The 21,360-nt window shown below is 41.2% G+C and overlaps 1 protein-coding gene across 4 annotated transcripts in view; it reads right to left on the bottom strand.

The window, feature by feature from the left end:
• Positions 1–9,902: 9,902 nt before the first annotated feature.
• The window catches only part of GOLIM4 (golgi integral membrane protein 4), a 78,785-nt gene continuing 67,327 nt past the window's right edge, over positions 9,903–21,360 (bottom strand). For all 4 annotated transcript variants that reach the window (XM_042955189.1, XM_042955190.1, XM_042955191.1 and 1 more), the window contains 4 exons: positions 19,377–19,544; positions 18,969–19,037; positions 11,887–11,967; positions 9,903–11,616 (listed from right to left, as the gene is read on the bottom strand). In XM_042955189.1, coding sequence (XP_042811123.1) covers positions 11,467–11,616; positions 11,887–11,967; positions 18,969–19,037; positions 19,377–19,544 — 468 coding nt within the window. In that variant the 3' untranslated portion in view covers positions 9,903–11,466. The remainder of the gene's footprint in view (positions 11,617–11,886; positions 11,968–18,968; positions 19,038–19,376; positions 19,545–21,360) is intronic.

The raw sequence follows: 21,360 nt of genomic DNA, 5'->3' as shown, positions 1-21,360 counted from the left end.
TTATTTTTTTAAAATGTTTATTTATTTTTGAGAGAGAGAGAGCACAAATGGGGGAGAGGCAGAGAAAGGGGGAGACAGCACGTCTTGCAGCACATGCAAGGAGCACGATGAGGGGCTCAAACCCATGAACCTTGAGATAATGACCTGAGCCGAGACCAAGAGTGGGATGTTTAACCAACTGAGATACCCAAGCACCTCATTCCTGGTTATTTTAGTTTATTTATTTTGAGAGAGAGAGAGAATGAGGGGGAGATGGAAAGGGGGGCTGGCTGGAGACAGAGAATCCGAAATGGGCTCTGTGCTGACAGCAGAGAGCCTGATGTGGGGCTTGAACTCATGAATGGCAAGATCATGACCTGAGCTGAAGTCAGATGCTTAACTGACTGAGCCACCCAGGTGCCCCATCCTGGTTACTTTAAAGTAAGGATGTGGACGGGGCAGATCAGTTCGTATTAACTACTCAATCCTCTCTGGCCAGAACAACTGGTTAACTTAACTTAGTTTTCTGCTTCCAGCCAGAGTGTCCTGAATCATTGGAGATTAAAGAACGTATACTGTTTTTAAGATTTTTGAATATTTTATATATTGAAAGCTCTGATAAGTCCTAGTTACCACATATCATGATTAAAGAAAAACAACAACACGGTCAGATAAAGACAAATACCACAGGATTTCACTTTTTTTTTTTAAACAAATCATTATATCTCAACACTTCTAATTTTTTTAATGTTCTCTTTTTATTTTTGAGAGAGAGAGAGAAGGGCAAAGAGAGAGGGAGACAGAGGATCTGAAGCAGGCTTGAGCTATGAGTACAGAGCCCAATGCGGGGCTTGAACTCGTGAACAGTGAGACCATGACCTGAGCCGAAGTCAGATGCTTAACCAATTGAGCGACCCAGGAGCCCCTGTTTTCACTTATGTGTAGAAGTAAACTAAATAAATGAACGAAGAAAAAAAGAACCAAACCAAAAAAGAGACTCTTAATTATAGAGAACACGCGGATGGTATGTTCCCTCTACCAGAGGGAGGGAGGTGGGAGATGGGTGCAACAGGTGATGGGGACTAGAGAGGACACTTATCATGACGAGCACTGGGTAATGTAGGGAATGGTGGAATCACCATATTGTACACCTGAAGCCAATATAGCACTATGTTAACTATAGTGGAATTAAAGTAAAAATAATAAAAAAGAATTTAAAACGCAAGACAAAAAAAATTGATTTTCAATATAAAACAACGACCATAAATTTAGGTTTAGTCTTCTGGCCTCCAAGCTAAGAAATAGGTCAGGGCTTCCGTGCCCAGTCTCTTTCTCAGTGAGTCTTAAATGTAAAGGAAGGGAGGAGAAACTTGGCAATCGGGTGCGCAGATGAGGATTAGTGGTCCCAACCTCAACCTGAAGGCTGCAATTCTTCCCATTTTACAAGTGGGCAAGTGGAGGTGCACGAAGGTCAAGAAACCTGCCTGACTTCAGAAAGCCAGAGAGTGGTGCAGCCAAGGGTCACATTCCCATCTGCTTCCCTCCCACATGGCAGGCAGAAGCGCAGACACATGGTTATATTCTCCCAGAGTATTTTAGCTGTGATTTTCTCACCGTTAATGCATCATGCCAGCAAGATACTGAGTCGTGACTAACACTGCCATGAAACAGCATAAGATAGAAAAGGCATGAGCTGTTTCTTAAAACTTTTATTTCATTGGTATAACACACATATCCACGCACACTGTTTTGTGATATAAAATGTATTTATTTCTTCCTATGATCCTACTCAGAAATGAAACTAATTAAACTGCCAAACTACTCTCCTTTTGGGATTCTTTGTTATTCCATAAAAACCACAGTTTATGGGTTTGAGACACAGGGTTTTGAGACAAAGCAATTGCATTATGAATTTTTTCTCCAAGAGCAGAGATTAATAGAACTATTGACTCATGCAGTTCCCCTACTGCAGTGTTCTGAAATTCCCCAGTGTGAATCTGGGAAAGACAGCTGTATCTCACTATTGTAGTAGTTTTAATTTACTTTAAAATACTTCAGCATAGACAATGTGGTGTCCTCATATAAGTGGATATGTGCATATGGGGAGTAAGGAAGGCTGGTTAATGTAGGAAGTTCACACTGGTGGTGGCCTAACAATGAATACATGTCCCAAAGTTGGTAGACCATCCCTTGAAGGAATCTAATCCAGTGACTTCCAGGGCTGGCTGTACATTAGAATCATCTTAGGCATTTATTTATTTATTTATTTATTCATTCATTCATTCATTCATTTGAGAGAGAGAGAGAGAGAGAGCACAACTGGGGGAAGGGCAGAGGGAAAGGGAGAGAGAGAATCCTAAGCAGGCTCCATGCCTAGCACAGATATCGATATCATAACTGTGAGATCATGACCTGAGCTGAAATCAAGAGTCGGATGCTTAACCAACCAACTGAGCCACCCAAGCACCCCCATCTGAGGCTTTTAAAAAGAATTTAATAGTTATGATATTTATTTAAAAAAATTTTTCTTTGCATTTATTCCTTTTTGAGAGACAGAGACAGAGCACAAGTGGGGGAGGGGCAGAGAGAGAAGGAGACACAGAATCCGAAGTAGGCTCCAGGCTCTGAGCTGTCAGCACAGAGCCTGATGCGGGGCTTGAACTCACAAACCGCGAGATCATGACCTGAGCCAAAGTTGGACATTTAACTGACTGAGCCACCCAGGCGCCCCTTGTTTTTAAAATTAAGCAGTAAGATTGATCTTTTCGTTTGCACAATATTCTTACCTGTGCAGATTTGCATAACACTCTCACAGTCAGAATATAGAAGAGTTTCACCACCCAGACTACCCCTTTAGGGTTGTATCTCCCGGCCAACCTATCCCCTGATAATCCGGGCTTGTTAAGAAGTTTTTGAAAAGACCAATGCCCAGGCTCTGCCCTCAGAGTTTCTGGTTTCATTAGACTGAGGTCAGGGCGGGACTCTTTTTTTTTAAGTTTCTTTGGGGGCTCTAATATGCATCCAGGGCTGAGAAACAGGTGATCTCATTAGGGCCTGCACTCCAGAGGCCACTGTCACACGATCTTTTACTCTCTTCACTCAAATCAACACTGTTATGTTAGATAGTACCGTGGGTATTAAACACATTTTTTTTTCATTCTAGAAGTGAATGAATGCTATTCAGAACAGGTGGGTGAGCTGGGGGAAGTCTTGTACATACAGGTACTGACCCTCCTGCCGCCCAAAGACATGCAGGAAGACATGGGACTCTTAAGGGAAAACTGTCAGGTACAGGATCTGGTTGGAAACTTAGCTGAATTCTGTGCCTCTGAAATTATAGGATCTGTCCTGAGCAAATCTTTCACGCCCTATGCCTGTCTAGAATGCCTTAAAGGATAGGGATCTGTGTCTTTATGGAGACTTCAAGAAAGCTTAATGTCTCTTTCTGCTTGCCCATAAATATTTGCTTTGCCGATTTGCTCTGAGACTTGTTGTATTGTAATTTATCATCTGGTAGGGAGATGTTGGGGAAGGAGCATTACTCTTTCCTACTTTTAGCTTAACCTTAATCTTAGCTACACTTTAGAAACACCTGGAAATTTAAACACCAGGGAATTTTAAAATCCTGGTGCCCAGACTCCAACCTGGTGCAGGTATTTCAGAATCTCTGGAAATGGAGCCCAGGTATCACTACTTTAGAAATTCTTCCCAATGTTTATAGCAGGGCTTTCAACAATAGCCAAATTATGGAAAGAGCCCAAATGTCCATCAACTGATGAATGGATATAGAAGATGTGGTATATATATACATAACGGAATACTACTTGGCAATGAAAAAGAATGAAATCTTGCCATTTGCAAAAACATGGATGGAACCGGAGGGTATTATGCTAAGAAAAATAAGTCAGAGAAAGACAGATATTATATTATTTCACTCATATGTGGAATTTGAAAAACTTAACAAATGACCATAGGGAAAGGGAAAGAAAAATAAGATACAAATAGAGAGGGAGGTAAACTATAAGAGACTCTTAAATGCAGAGAACAAACTAAGGGTTGATGGAAGTGGGGGTTGGGAGGTGGTAAAAGTGGGTGATGGGCATTGAGAAGGGCACTTGTTGGGATGAGAGTACTAGGTGTTTACGTAAGTGATGAATCACGGGAACCTAACCCTGAAGCCAAGACTATGCTGTATATTAGCTAACTTGACAATAAATTAAAAAAAAAGAAAAAAAAAAGAAATTCTTCAGGTATGAATCCAAGCTGAGTAATACTATGTTAGAGGCTACTAATATCTGCCAAAAAGAGCCTAATAATTTGAAAAATTAATTGAGTTAAATTTATTTTACTCATTAAGTAGATCTTTCTCTTCTGTCACCAATGCATCTAGACTTGGCTTCCAGCAAAGCAACTGGCTAGATGCCCAGTCTCACCATGCAGCTGCGCATCATCTTCACCATTGGCCTCCCCACTTTGTGTCATAAACACTCCTTGGAAGATGCATTAGTTATCTACCTCTGTGCAACAAAATCTAAAAGTAAGTAAACATTTATTATCTCAAGTTTGTGTGGGCCAGGGATCGGGGAGTGACTTGTCTGGGTGGTTCTGGTTCAGGGTTTCTAATGAGGTTACAATCAACTTGTAGTCTGATGGCCAGAATGGGGCTGGAGGGTCTCTTCCAAACTCCCTCCAGTAGCTAGGGGCAGGAGGCCTCACTTACTCATTGGCTGCTGGCTGGCTAGAAGCCTCAATTTCTTGCCATACAGATGTAGGTCTCAACATTAGGCTGTTTCGACATCCTCATGACATGGTAGCTGGCTTCCAAGAGAGAATATGGAGGGTGCTGCATTGTCTTTGTGACCTAATCTCTGTGTCGCACACTATCGTTTCACTTCAATTTTATTTGTTAGAAGCCGGTGACTATGTCTAGCCCATGCTCAAGGGAAGGGGGACTAGATTCCATCTCTTAAATGGATTAAAGATTTTGTGGATAAATTTTAAAACCACCACAAGAGGTAATTGGCCAGGGCTATGGGAATATAAAATGTGCTTGAATTGACTTTGTGGAAAAAAAGTCTAATTCCACTAGGATGCACAAACTTAACAGGAATCAGAACACCTGCAGAACCCCCCAAAACTCTTGGAGTTGAGATCACAAATTTGATTGCCATTAATGTATTAATGGTAATTGGTTTTAATTCCTTAGGTCTTCAAAGGAGAAAGAACACACCAGACCAAAAGAAGTCATCTCATCTTGCTCAAACCCATGTTTTCCAACGGCTCAGTTCTTTAAAAGGCATGTACCTTATAGGGAATTCTGTGTATGTGTTAACAGACAAACAGAAATGACATTTAATTTCAAGCTCCATTAGTAGCATATAGGGAATGGTAAGAACAAGGTCAGCCAAGATAGTCAAGGACAAAAGTATTTCATTTCCAATTACTTAAAATAGTGCACAAATGAAGCAGCTGAGATAATGTTGAGTGCTTGCCAACTTCAAATAGAAGGGATTATAGGAAAGAAATAGAAAGCCTTGTGATACCCAAAGATCTCAAAATGCTCTATTTTCGGTTGAAATCATTGTTTTTACAGCAGGCCTTCAGATCATATATAACAGGTGTCTACAATTTGCAGGCCAATTCTGGCATGCTTTCTGTTTATGTAAATAAAGTTTTATTGGAACACAGCTATAGTCATTCCTTTATGTATTTTCTCTGGCTACTTTTGTAGCACAATGGCAGAGGTGAATAGTTTCGAAAGAGGCTCTATGGCCCACAAGGACTAAAAGATTTACTATCTGGCCCTTTTGCCGATCTTTGGTATAGACTAAAGAAAGAGGATATATGAGTATTCTTTTTATTTTTTTTTTATTTTTTTTTCAACGTTTTTATTTATTTTTGGGACAGAGAGAGACAGAGCATGAACGGGGGAAGGGGCAGAGAGAGAGCGAGACACAGAATCGGAAACAGGCTCCAGGCTCTGAGCCATCAGCCCAGAGCCTGACGCGGGGCTCGAACTCACGGACCGCGAGATCGTGACCTGGCTGAAGTCGGACGCTTAACCGACTGCGCCACCCAGGCGCCCCTATATGAGTATTCTTAACTTCATTAAAATAATCCCAAAGCTTTCAACACAGATTCTCTGGGCCTTAAAGACAGACCCAAGAGAAAACAGGACAATCAAGAGATTGGCAAAAAGCGTGTCATTATTTATTAAAACTTGCCACCTTAGGGCAGTGTGACTAAAAGTGAATGCCAAGTATCTCCTCTCATCCTAATCTTGTTCTTCCCCGTAAAAAAAAATATAATGCTTAAGTCAGTATTCTTTAGGTTGTGATTGAAAAGAACCTCAAACCTGCTGAAGTAAAAAAAAAAGGGGGGGGGGTGGGGTGGGAGGGAAATCAAAGGAAGTCAGAACCTGGGAATTTGAACACCATTCTCTTTATCATTCTGTATCTATCTCTCTTCCTTCCTCACTTTTCTTCTTCCTCTCTTATATTCCCAGTTCTGTCCCTCTTTCTGTATTGGCTTCATTTCTCTCTGCTGCAACTGGGTATTCTCCACGTCACAGGGAGTATGACCCCTGGAAGCTCCAGCTGTACACTTCAGAGCAGCCAGAGAGCAGTTCTCTGATCTGGCCTCATACAGAAATCCCAGAAGATGGAGCACAATGGTTGGTTTGGGGTCCAATTCTGTGGTTACAGGATTAGGCCTTTCTACAAATGAAGGGCAGAAGAGAAATGGTGTGCAGACAAAAGGACAACCAGTGGACAAACACATGGTCCACTGCACCACACCGACTGGCCCTCCCCCAGCAGTCAGTCACAAGACCCAAGGACATTCTAAGATAATTCTGCATTTTTCTTTGGCTTAGGTAGGGCTCTTATAAATCATAACTGATCAGTGTATTCTGACTTAAAAACCTCTCTAGATGTCATAACTCCACCAACCCATTTCTTAAGAAATTCTTTATTCCTTATGCTACAGTTGATGCTTCTAAGAAGATAGACGTAAAACATTACATCTTCCTTTGAGCTTATGTCTTTCCCTGGTCAAATAATTCTAATCTCTTGGTTCCTCCTCAAGACCCTATGGCTGAGGCTTTGGTCATTTAAAAAATTTTTGACTCCCACCAGAATTGTTTTTGCAAAATTTAAAACACACCTTCTTAATATGTGAAACCCAGAATGTGGCACTGGATAGTAATCCATCCAACTCTGGCTGTATTTGCAATTAACATTGGAATCAGATTCATCTGGGAAGGATTCCTAGTTCTGCCACCTATTCATTGTATGATCTTGAAGTAGTCAATATTCTCAGATGAGGACTAGAAGATGTTCATCTAGTAAATATTTACTGGAAGTATTCGTGTTTGGGTTGTGACAATAAACAAGAAAAATAAGGTCTCCACCCTCATAGAACATTTATGCCAAGAAGAGTATAGCCAAGCTTACTCCCATGTCTGTTTCCATAGGCTGTGTTAAATACTCGGATATGGAATGCAGGATGTTATAGAAGGACATAGAAAAGGTATACGATCTAGCAGGGCAGGGGGTGAGTGGGAGGTAGACCCTTCCCAGGGGAGTTGGTATCTAAGGGGATACCTAAATCAATGAGCCAGGCAAAGGAGAAGAGAGTAAAGAGGGATTGGACAGTGGTTCTGGGGAGAGTAGGTAGTAAATTTACCATGATGCAAGAGAGCATGATGATTTAAAGGAACTGAATATTAAGTATTAGTCAAGAATATTCAGATGACAAGTGACAGAAATCCATTTTCAACTAGCTCAAATGAAAAAAGTAAGATTTATTTGCTCATTAATCAACCCCTGGGTAGACTTGGCTGGCATCAGGAATGGCAAGATATAAGGACTGCAAAATTGCCACAACTTTCTTCACTTCCGCCTGTGCAGAAGCTGTTTGCTTACTTTTGTGGGTTATGTTTGTTCTCTACTTCTGCAGACTATTTTCTCCGTACAACTGAGAAAATGGACACCAGCTATCCTGAATTAAGGACACAGTAGCTTTGGCATTGGTGGAGGGGTTACTAAGACATTAGGAGAGGAATGTGCTTGACAAAGAGGAGCCACATTTATTATGATTCAGTATTAGAATGTAAATTATAAAGTTGGAGAGGTAAGATGGGGCCAGATTATGATGATGTAGGTTATACTTAAGAGTTTGGAATTTTCTCTGTGTGGAATAGCAATTTGTTGAATAATTTTATAGTGGGGGAGTGTTAATGTTATCTTTTGAAAGATCACACTGTCACAGATTTTAGGGATTGGTGGGGGAGAGCAAATGAGAGAAGTTAAGGGACTGTTGTAATAGTCCAGGTAAAAGGTAACAGTGGCCTGAACCAGGATAGTAGGAATGGGGAAAAAAAAATGGGCAAATTTAATGATATTTTGGTAGCCTCTGTAGGGAGTGAAGACAGAATCAGGGACAAACTTTGTTTCTGTTTCGAGAAGTATTGAAACTAAAAGTAGGTGTTAGGAGGGGAGAAAAAAAGACAAATTTAGCTTTGGAAATTATAAATTTGAGGTAGAACAGGTCATCGAAAGCGAGCCTGAAGAAATGGATCAGGAGACATGTGTCTAAGGCGTGGACAGAGAGAGGGCTATAGAGGAAAGACCTCCAGGACAAAAGCTGGAGAACACTAATATTTAAAGGCAGGATGAGAAGAGAATCCCGCAGAGATTGAGAAAAAGTAGCCAGGATGGTAAGAAAAAAAAAAAAAAACCTAGGAAGAGATAGTACAACAGAAGACAAAAGAGGATTCAAGAATAGAAAATGACTTGTTTTAAATTTTTTACACGCCATAGTATGGATGTACCACAAAGTAATAAGAGAACTGAGAACTCACTGTTATCAAAGTGATTATATACTGAGAAACAGAGCTTACAGGGGAAATATATAGTACTGTAGAGAACTGGATATTGAAACAAGGATATCACGAGGTGACTTCAGAAAAAAAGAACTGAATGGGTGCTCACATAGAAAACGCCAGCCACACACACACTAGTTAGTAAACAAGGTGTCAGTCCTTCAGGAAGGTTTATAACCGAGAACTCAGTTAAACAGTGTCAAATGCTCCAGGGGGACAAAGTTCTTCAGTTGTGAGAAGGGGATGCCATGAAACTTAAAGGATCACTGTGGGGATAAAGTGGAACCTATTCACATACTTCCTGTATTATGAAGGCATTCAATACATGTCAATAATTTTCCTTTATGAAAGTGAGTCACTGTGACCTACCTGTGGTTCACATTATACTCTTACTCCAGGATCTTTTAAAATCATTCTTACAAGTATGTAGTCATTACACTTGTACTAATGTAGCTTTTTTGTGTTCCACTGTACTTGTCCCTAATAAAGGTGCTTTCCCCCACCCTTCTGATTATGTCACTGAGACCAAATCCTTTGATTTTTTGGTTGTGCCAAAAGTCACAGAATAATTGGCAAGATAAATACAAGTGACCCTGTATTTCTGTTCATCTCATTAATGTAGATCAATTCTGGCTGATTAGTTCTCTTCCAAACACTAGTTAGAATGACTATAACTTGGTGCCATATGGAGGAGAATGGTTTGTGATGGTTGCTTCTGGGGTGGGGGGGGGGGGAGGGAAGATTTAATAGGTTTTTTTGTTTTGTGTGTGCTCACATGACAACATCTTATGTTTCTGTACCTATTTATTTTTCCTTCACCAAAACTAGCTCAAATAAAATAACAATTCTTAGCTCTTTCTTTAGGAAAGGGGGGAAAAAATCAAGTACCAATCCAATTAGAGAAAGAGATAAAGAAAGTAGGTAAAGGTTGGAAAGGCATTTTAGAATTCATTAATATATACTGGCAACCTCCTAAAATTTTTCCTTTTACAAAAAGGAGCTGAACAATAAGATCAGAAACTAATAAGAAATCACAGGCTTTTAAAAGATTTACCACTTGCTTTTCATAGCTTTATTGACTATTACCAAGTTTCAATATGGTTCAAATAATTAAATACTGCAACTGGCACATTAAAAATACAAACTAATTTACCAAAATAATTGTATTCTGAATATTATGTACAATATTATACATTTTACATTACATAAAGGGTTTTTATACATAAAGGTAAAATTTGATCTATGATTATTGAAAATCCAAAATACATTTGAACAAAACATTCCTATGCATACATACACAATCACTCCGCTGGGATAATCAGAACCATACATGAGTGCGGTTATTAAAAAATAACATCGCATTCATACAACAATGGTAGAAATTGAAATTTGCCTTTATTAATTTGAGAGTATTATTATAAAACCACACACATATGGGTTATATAACCTAATTCTATATATTTAAAAAATCTTTATATAGAGAGACAAATATGTCTCTACCCCAAAAGTTATTTTTGATTTTTAGATTTTTATTTTAAGGACTTTTGTAATTCATAGCCCAATCCCAGCAAATGGAAAAATCATGAGGGTCTATCATATTACCATGTGTATTTCACTGAATACTTTTCGAAGAATAACGCTGATTCAACTGTATCATTTGGAATGCCTTCATGTTCATTCCTGTTATCAAAGTGATTACATACTGAGAAACAGAGCTTACAGGGGAAATATATAGTACTGTAGAGAACTGGATATTGAAACAAGGATATCACTAGGTGACTTCAGAAAAAAAGAACTGAATGGGTGCTCACATAGAAAACACCAGCCACACACACTAGTTAGTAAACAAGGTGTCAGTCCTTCAGGAAGGTTAATGCACTGATGTGCCCTACCTTGTTTGAATACTGGAGTGTCCAAGTCCAGAATACTGTCGTGTGGGTTTTAGTACCATCTCATTTAAAAACCTAATTCCTTTCAAGAAGAGCTGTGATTTTAAGTAAAGCCAAACATTTTTCTAACAGATACAAAAATTCTGAAAAACAATGTCTTTATAGCCAAAATGCCTTTCCAATCGTATGTCACTCTGTACATGGATCTTATTACAGAGACAGACAGATGGGTAAAAATTCCATCAGAACTATACCTCACAGGAACCTCAGAAAGGCAGCAGTTAATAAACTGGCCATTCTCCTTAAAGGATCTGCAGCCTTCTGCAGTATTGCCTATTTGAAATCCTGTATTTTATTAAAGGCAAACAACAGAACAGCTGGAAACTAGAAGACAGAAAAGTAACAAGCTGAAATATACAAAATCGGTGCCCTTTCCGACATCACCTAATCTATGAAAAATGAGATTCAAAGGCCAAGGTTTGCTTTATTCTTTCTCTTCTTGCGCGTGTTTAGCTTGAATATAAAAGAAGCTCTAACCTAGGTTATCAAAATATATTCATATAAATGTATGAGCATTTCTAATACAAAAGTTAAAAAAAAGTCTAAATTCTTAATTTTTGTAATTAAATATCCTAGAGTTCAGTAGGCAGATTTATGTCTGAGCAGCTTGAAAAGAATCCGTTGGCTGAGCACTGTCGGTGAGGTCGGGCACCATTACATTTCAGCTCTTCGCCGGGATTTCTCTGCAACAGCAGCCCCGTCCTCTTCCTCTTCTTCCTCCTCCTCATAGGGTTCCTCTCGGCCTTTGGGGTGGTTGTCGTCTCGAACTTCTTGCTCTTCACCATCATTGTTTTTTTCATCGGCCTTAAAGGTAAAAGAGAAAGGGAAAACTAAGAGGGCATAGAGTTAGGATATAAATAATTCCCTCTTCAAAAAAAAAAAAAAGGCATGAAGTTATTCACTTTTAGAGAAAAGACTGAATAAAAATGGTCCAACAGGCAACAGTGCGGTCTTCCCTAATCCTCATACCATCACAGACTTTCAGACGTACACAGTGGTATCTACACAAGCAGCCATTCACATCTCCTACATACGCGCACATGCACGCGGCCGAAATATATGTCCCACACTTACGTTTTCATCGTTTTCACCATAGGTCTCTTCAGCGTTATGCTCTAATTCCCTCTTTTTCTCTTCAGTCAAATCTTCCTGAACCTGAGAGAAACCAGAGACACTAGGTGACACTTTTTATAATTTCAATAGTTTGATTTCCAGAAAGTTCATTTAAAGTAGTAGAAACAAAATCAAGCTAAAGATGAATTTGAAAAGGGACAGAAACCAAAAACTTGACTTGTCTATTAGCTATGAAGAGATGTACAACACACGTCCTACAAAGAAATCAACGCGATTGATTCAGAGCCTAGGACTTTTGTGTGTGAATTTCCAGTTTCTCTGAATAAGCATTAAACCTCCAAGATTAACACTTGAAGAAATTCAGCTTATGAAATTAAAAGTTCCCCTTTTCCAAATGGGAGAACTGCAGAAGTCTGAAGGCTCTGACAGAATGTAACCTCTACGAAGACAGACACCATGTCTTACTCAACTGTCTTCAATACCAAGATGTATACCTGGCACACAGCAATTGCTTAATAAATACTGGTGAGTGAATGAGTCAATGAATAAGAGAATCAAAGCAGCAAATGCCTGCTCTGTAAAGGCCCAGAGAAGAGACACCATTACCTGTATACAATGTAGTAGAAAACAGAGAAAATGTGTATGTACAATTCTTAATTAAGAAAAAGTTCTCTGGCTAAAATATCTAGAGCTCAGAACACAATCATTTCCATTTCTTCATGAAATAGTTACTAAACTGCCTCAAATCCCTACATCTCTTCGACGTTCTAACATCACATGTCTGTTTTAAGTAGTTTTCTGTCATGTGCACTATTCCCAGTATGTGTCATTGATCCCAATTATTTTTTTCAAAATGCAAATCAAAGAAAGTATCCAAACATCTTTGCTAAATAATCTCCATTTAATGATTACATTGCACAAAAAATGCAAGGTAAAACATTTTCTAACTTAAGTATTTTGACAACCTTATGTATGCCAAAAGATTTAAGTCAGCTGAGTCTCAAAAAATTGCTGACCATCAGTTAAGTATCATGTACTGGGACGAAAAGCAAACCTGCCTTGTCCTAAGACCGTGGTATAAGAGTTAAGTCCTCCGGAATCACACACAGAATTACCAGGTTTTGGGGGCCGGGGGAGTTAAAAATCCCACAAATGCGCAAAGGAGGGCAAGTATGCAGGCGTTAAATTAAAGAGGAACAAATTAAGGGCTGCCTCTTAAGTGTCCATCTGAGGTATGACAGGAATGAGTCACAACCCACCCCACAAGCTTTGAAGGGAACCTGGCTTAAGAGCCTACAAACATGACCCTTCAAAGATGCCTGAGACAGAGCCCAGCTTTCGTGAATCTCTTCTAATCAGCCCAACATCGGCCGGACTCACAGGCCCTAAAGTACGATGGCACCAAATAGGTACATTCTGGACACAGAGGCATAGAGCAGGGTTTTTGTATTCACACGTTCCGGTGGCGCGAGCTAAAGAGAAAACACCCTAGTTTCACCTGCAAGCTCTATCAGTGGCCCATGACATCTCCTCTGCCCTTAGTCGCAGAGTCTCGTAACGACATTCCCCAGGGTGCTGGGATGAAAACACCGAACCACTTATTTGACACTACATATGCTACGGTCTCACTCATTGAAACATCATTAAATTGCCAAAGTGTTCTGATCAATTTCAGGAAACAAAGACACGTCTTTTAGAGCATTATCAAGGAAAACATACTAGTGAACACTAAATTTGGTTTAGCTGGGATTGAGAAGGAACTGCCTTGAAACTGCAACATGGTGGAAAGAACATATAAATCAAGGTCGACAAACTTTTTTTTTGTAAAGGGCCAGATACAGTACATATTCAGGCTTTCTCGGCCGTAAAGTCTCTGGAACGGCTCCTCAACTCCACCCCTGTGGTGCCGAAGCAGCCTTGCACAGTACGCGAACAAAAAGGAATGGACGTGTTCCAGTAAGACTTGACTTACGAAACAGACTGAGGCCTGTAGTTTGCAAAACCCTAACATAGGCTCCGGAGTCAGACAGACCTGGATTAAAACCTTCATTAAAACTGGCTCCAAAGTGCTGGCTGCATAAAAATAAGGTCACTTGTTTTTACTATGAAAATTCGCAAGCACACACAAATAAAACATAATTCAAAGAACTCCTTACCGCCATCACCAAGGTCCAAAAGTTATCTCAACGTTGCTGCCCTTGCACCACCTATCGCTGTTCTTTATTTTTGTTGATGAAGGGTTCTTAAAATTTCTAGACATCATTATTCATCATAATTTTATCACATTTTACATCACCGTAATTTCGCCCCTATCCATCTCAGTATGTTATCTCTAAAAACAGTGGATTTTTCTTACATAACCATAGAGCCATTATCACATCTGATAAGTAATCCCACAGTATCATCTAATGTCTACTTCATGCTTAACATTTTCCTGATTATCTTCAAAACGTCTATTTACAGTGGGTTTGGTCTAATAATCCAAACAAAGGCCATACCTAACATCCTTTCTGCTCCCCTTTTTTCCTTAATGCTATTAACTCATTTTCCTGTAGAATGACCCACATGCTGCATTTGTTTGCTTCTTTAAGGTATCACTTATTTCCTTTGGCCCCCACTTTTCTTATAAAAGGAAGTTTAAGACTTAAATGGATTCGATTTACAAAGCAAGAGTTTTTGAAAGGTAATACTGCATATTTTATATCTTCACCGCATCAGGAGGCATATAAAACGTGTCCCTGGTACTTTTAATGAGGCTCAAGTTGGTCAAGGAGCTCAGAAGCCTGACCCCTCCATGATACAACTCCCTGACCTCCACTCATGTAGCAAGATCACCCATTGATGACTTGCTCTTAAGTCACCGTTTAATTAGAGGTTACAAAAATGGCAACTCTCTAATTCCACCATTCCGTCTGCATTCACTAACTTCTATAAAGAAGAACTCGTCCCTATCCACTGTTTAGTTACCATACTTGCTACAGCCTTAATTACAGTAGCCTCTAAAATCAGACCTGGCTGCGGTCTAATCACGGGTCCAACAATAACAAGCTGTGTGACCTTCAAAAACTTAGCTGACCTCTCTGAAGCTCAAATTTCTCATCTGTAAAATAAAAGGGCTTGATGAAAATCAGTGATTTAAAAATTTTCTGTGTGTTTGTGTGTCGGGGGGAGTCATGAACCCTTTTACAACTTCGAGAAGAAATGCAAATGTATGCAAAGAGACACAGATACATGTCACTTTACACAGAAGGTTCAGGAGGTTCAGACTTCCCCAAGTCCGCCCGTGGCCACCTGTCCTAGGCATGCTTCTCCAAACAGCGTGTTCCTGGAACTCTGATTACTAGGCTCCAGCACAGGTAAGATCAAAACCTCCAAGGGTGAAGTCCAATCCAGGAATTTGTACTTTTCACACACTCTCCAAGGTGAGTCTTAGTCACAGCAAAGACTCAGAGCCACTAGTTTGAATGACGGGGAGTGCTGGGTTAAGAATGTCTCTGGCCAGAGAGAGAAACACGCTTGCATGCGGTCTTTCTTCTCTGGAGACCTATTGTAGAAAATTCGGGTTATTTATCAGTTGCCAAACATGAGGTAAATTAATTTAGGGAACCCACAAATAAAAATTTTATAATTTTCAAATATATATATGTATACACTATTATTCTGGTAGTATATTCTTTGTATTGGGAACAAAACCAATTCAAACTCATCTTAAAAGGCATTACTGAAAAGGAACAAATGATGCGGAAGTTTCTAATTTTCATACATGTTTAGACTGATGTTTCTTCTTTATATGGAGACACACCAATCACGTCTTCCACGTTCAACCCTCTTCAGTAACCTGCTGAAGCTGATGTGAACATTTTGTCAAAAACTTCCCAACGCTGCTCCTCTTTACTCATTTTTACTCACTGAAATCTAACGTTTTAGCCACTTTTAGAAACAGTCCCTATGTGATGCAGCAAAGTTTAATAGCCAAAATAAGACAGATCTACTGGGTCTAAGATGGGCTTTGGCTTCACACATCAAAGATGTCACGGGATGAGACAGGAGCCGGAAGGCCGAGCCTGACGCAGTCCAATAGGTTAGGATGCAAAGAGGCGGATGGCATGTGACACAGGAGAGGCTTCAGCAACATCAGCCACATTGACGGACACCACCGTTTGCTGGGTGATGTTTAGCAGGGGAGGCTGTGCCACCTGCACAAGGCGACTCACAGGCTGGCAGTGCCACTAAAGCTGACCAAATATCCCTGTGCTTGCTCTCCCACGAGTGTTCAGATCAATCTGTTTTCAGTTACACTGGAGAAAATGAGCACTCAGATTTTTCAGTCATTTAACTTCTGGGGTTTTTCTGAACATTTAAATAATTTTTAGGCACACACAGCACTTTTTGGCAATGCCATAATTTGTCTCATTTGCTCATAAGTAGATAAAAAAGTCTGGACAGTAAGTGACACAAGGATGGGATCCCCACATGAATGTCCCAAACAATAAGCCATGAACACTTGTTCATAACCATCATTTTTATGCCTTAGAAGGATAATGCTATTACACTAAGATAAAAGAAGGCAGGGATAATGCAAATTTCCAAAAAGCACACTTATTTTGGGTCCTACTCTCTGAGCTCAAGTCACAAGTCTTTTTTTTTTTTAAATTTATTTATTTGGCGGGGGAGGTGAGAGAAAGAGAGGGAGAGAATCTCAAGCAGGCTCTGCTCTGTCACCACAGAGCCTGACGCCAGGCTCCGTCTCATGAACCATGAGATCATGACCAGACCCAAAATTAAGAGTTGGACGCTTAGCCAACTGAGTCACCCAGATGCCCCTCAAGTCACAAGTCTGATGGGCTGCAGCTCTGAGCAGGGACAGCTCTGACAGAAGTCAGGTGACCTGGGATAGAAGGGAGAAGAACCGAGGGCAGCAATGAGCCATACATCCCTGTGGTCAGTGGGGACAGCTGGACGACCCTGGGGCTCGGTGCAGATAAGAACAATGCACATTACAGGGCCCCGCATGGTTTCCAGACCATTCCACAGATGTCTCACACACAGCACCTATAAACAACACGCTATGTGTTCTCACATATTGTAGACCTCTTTTTCTCATTTTGCTGCAGTCTGCTGAGAACTTCGTCTCTATTACTAGTCCTTAAATTGTATTTGGGGACCAGTCTTCTCCCTCCTCAAGGGAAGGACTGGAACAGTGGAAGAAGGTGGAAAGGTCCCATAACTAACCATCTCAGGAACTGCCCAAGGAATGCAACACAGCCTGTGCAAGGGACGCCGGGGGGCAGAGACGGAAGTCACCCGGAGAGAGAGAAAGGCACGCTGAGAGCAGTCCCACACGGGAGGCTATGCAACCTACACAAGACAGGGTCAGAACATGGGGCAGAGGCACCAGACAGGACTTCAGAGCAGGGAACCAGAGAAAGAGAAGCAGGACTGGGGGCCCGCTGCAGGGACAGAACAGAGCTCTGGTCAGTTCAGCCCGCCTGCAGCCCTCACCTCTGCCCGCCACCGCTCTCTTCCCCTCCTGTCTCTTTCTCTTTTTCCTATTCTTGATCCGTCTTGGATCACAGGACTGCTCTCTCCACCTTGACTGACATAATATAGAGGTGAAAAATAATCAGTAAATACTGATTAAAATTTTATGTTTACCCTTCTGCATTTTTAAAAAGAAGCCAAGGTGAATCTCTTCTCCTTTAATCCCTCAAAGATTCCTGGCATCTGACATAATGAGACAGAGTAATATTCATTCAGACATCCTGTTACAAGAGAAGTCCAGATGAGTATCTTTTTCTTGCCAAATATCTTAATATTCAAGGCTGCTAGTTCTTCTAATGTTCTCTTGTGATAACAGAGCTCAGGATCTCGACCAGGATGAACGGCAGGATGAGAAAAGAGAAAGGATAAAAAGATCAAGCCAGTGAATGTACATGTGACTAGAGATGTATGTGGCCAGTGTCTGTAAAGAGCAACATCCCTTTCTGTTTTCCTGGTATAAGCGCACCCTTTCACATGAGCTCTGAGAAGTGGACAACAAATGCAACAACAATGAGAAAGCAGGGCTCGTCGAGGGAACTGCACCGGCAAAAAGGGTAGCTCACGTATTCTGAGCAGGGATCCCCAGTGGTGGGGGTGTCAGTTCAGGCTACCATCTGTCCATCCATTCACGCAGTTCCCGTTAGGGCTAAAGCCCACATGGGCAAGAAACCTGGCTGAGGAACACCTCTGCACCAGAGCTTTGATTTAGCGGACCATTTCCTGGGCCAGAGAGAGACCAAACACGGGGCCTTGGCCTCCTTCGTATCATTTCCCCAGGCTCGGGGCTTCAGTGGTCCTTTCGGTGGGGAGCAGAGACTAACCAGCTACGAGCAATGGCACTCACCCAGCACTTACATGATGTGCCGCCAGGACAGGGCTGCTCTGCAAAGCTAGTTAGCGATAATCTGTTAGAAGTTTACAATAACAAGGAAACTAAAATGAAATTTACGAAATTCCACCTAAATGCATTTTATTCAACTGACCTCCTCATGTATTTTTCCTTTTCTTTATCATTGAATCTCATTATCACACTAAATTCTTAGGAGAGAAAAGGCAAAAAGTAGAGACCCTAAAAATGTTTTTGGAGGGTGTTAAGTGTATTCCAGTGGACACTTGAGGCACCCGTGAGGCAGCACTGTGGCAACATCTACAGAGCAAGTTACAGGGTTCATCCCGACCCCCAGACCTGACATGCAAAGCTTTGTTCTTCCCTCTGTTATGAGGGGAAGAAACGAGAGAAAATATTCTTACAAATATCACATAGCCCTAAGTCCACCATTCCGGGAGGGCTGGATGACTTCTTTTAGTTCAAAATTTCTAGCGACACCCAGAAAGAAGGATTCTATTACCCTGTTTTTTATTACCTTCTAACCACATGTCACCTTTTTCCACAGTCCATTTCCTCTTGAACCACCCTTTCCCATCCCGACTATGTCTTTCTGAATGTGTCTATGGAAGGCACGTCAAAGCCCATGCTGCCCCTTAAGGTTAGTGTGACGCACCAAGCAGTTTGACCAGTTTCCTGCATCCCACCTCCCTACCTCTTCTTCTCCCTCTTCCTGGTACTGCTCATCAACATTATCTTCCTGCTGGTCTGGGTTTCCTGCCATCTGTTGAAACAAAAGGGGAGGCTTGGGTTACTGAAGGCGGGAGATGCATTTTACAGTTCTCTGGGACAAAGAGCAAGCTTGCTGCCATAACACATGTACTTTCAACGCATCGGTGGCCAGGAAATGATGAATAATCCTTCCCAACACAAAACCTAGGATGTGTGTTTCTCTCGCTCTCTCTCTCTCTGAGTGTGGCCATATCATTTCACATCGCGGCCTACAAACCAACCGAAGAGGCAAACCTTCTGTCAGTGTGCCTTAGGACTAACCTTCTGCATTAATCAGGCAGTTATTAAGATGCCCGGGTTAAAACCACCCTCTAAAGTAGCGTCTGCTTACCACCAAATGTTCTTCCATTTCTGCAGTCTCTTGCTTTGGATTACTTTGTTTTGGCTCCTCATTTTCATCTGGCAAATTTTCCTCTCTCACTTGCTCGGCTTCCTCAAATTCATCTTCGCCTTGATTATTGGGGTCATCTGCTGGGTTTATATCCTCTACAGCCGCCCTCTGCAAAATTTTAATAAAAAGCAACCACTACCTCAAAATCCAGGATCAAATTTAATTTCATTGGAAAGGCCACACACTGGCAGAAAATGAAATCGCCCTTCACCAGACTGTTCGACTCTATCCTTGCCAAGACTCACAAGTACACATCCCACTGTCAAAAGACAAAACTCCTGCTTTATTTGTCAGCGGCTGATGGATCAGAGTGAAGTACAGACAGCACTTGTTTTCGGCAAGCGATTCCAAGACAGTCCTCCAAACTCTAGCACAAGAAATGGGAGTGGAACTAAACAGACCAGAAAAATAGTTCATCAACGCTAACAGAACATGTAAAAGAAATAACTAAAATGGGGGATTTAGATAGGCAAGGAGGAACATCTTTCCTGAGTATGCTGGTTTTCATACAGACAAGCTTTCCTCTGCGAGCAATTTTTTACACAGTAAGGGGGTGAGCAGCCATTGAAGAGCGAGAAGTCTCAGAAAGGACTCAAGAAAGGGTGTGCTTGAAGAGGCTAATCCAAAAGTAAACAGTCGGTATCTAGCATGGAACCAATTTCTATAGAACGATCACTACCACGAAAGAGAAATGTTGCACTGGCAAAGGACAAGAGAAAAAGAACTGAGCAAACCCAGTCTTTGGCAACAGATCTTTAAAAATCTCTCCCCCAACCCTCCCTCTAGCAGCTCTCAGTTATGGTGTTCAACAAATGCCCTTCACGTGATCGACTTGAGAATTATCTCCATTTTCCACTTAAACTCCCAAAGCACCTTTCACAATAATACATGTCCTCATAAAGATTCAGATTTTAAAGCCTGAGCTGGGCAGGGATGTGCTTGCAGGAGCTTCCCGATCACTCCAGGGTCACCAACAGGACACTTAGCTGAGCAGCAAATGCCTCCCAGAGTTGAGGCCTCAGAGCAAGATTTGATCTGTATCAGTGTTCTACAGGCAACAAGATTCCACTTCAATTCACTTTGGAGCCTTGAACATAGTCAAGAGCTCACCGGTCTCAGTTGACTTATTACTTGCACATCCCCGGCTACATGCTTCATTTAAGAGCAGATGACACTTTTCTTGGGAATAGAGAGTGACAAATCATCACCTTTACTCCAGACGCCAATTACTCCACAATCTCTATATATAGATTTCTTTCTGGGCATTATCAATAATACGTGTGGAAACACAGGAAAAATATAATACATTCTCTTCAAAAACAAAGTACCAAAGGGCTTTTGCAAAAGCCCACAGAAATGTACACACAGGGTCCAACACGACGCAAGTAATAGGTGAAGTGTAACAGGCACAGTTGTTACCTTCAAATAAACAGATGATAGGGGCGCCTGGGTGGCTCAGTCGGTTAAGCGTCCGACTTTGGCTCAGGTCGTGATCTCGCGGTTCGTGAGTTCAAGCCCTGCGTCGGGCTCTGTGCTGACAGCTCAGAGCCTGGAGCCTGTTTCGGATCCTGTGTCTCCCTCTCTCTCTCTGACCCTCCCCTGTTCATGCTCTGTCTCTCTCGGTCTCAAAAATAAATAAACGTTAAAAAAAAATTAAAAAAAAACAAATAAACAGATGATCAAACACACCTCAATAAAACTGGAAAAAATTTCTTTAATTAAAAAAAAATTAGATGAGACAAAGAGAGACAAGCTGGCTAACGATTTCTAATTAAAAGAAGGAATGGGAGGAAGAGAGCAGTGTCCTCCAGACCAAGTGGAGTGCTGACTGGAGAGCGAGGGTTAGATGATCACCCTCAAAGCACGCAGCACCTCCCAGAGGGCGGAGACTGGGACAGGCACCCTCTCACCGGCCCTACATCGG

This window comes from Panthera leo, chromosome C2, assembly GCF_018350215.1.
Source record: "Panthera leo isolate Ple1 chromosome C2, P.leo_Ple1_pat1.1, whole genome shotgun sequence".
In the NCBI taxonomy this organism is placed as follows: domain Eukaryota; kingdom Metazoa; phylum Chordata; class Mammalia; order Carnivora; family Felidae; genus Panthera; species Panthera leo.
This window is presented reverse-complemented; position numbering and strand designations above follow the sequence as displayed.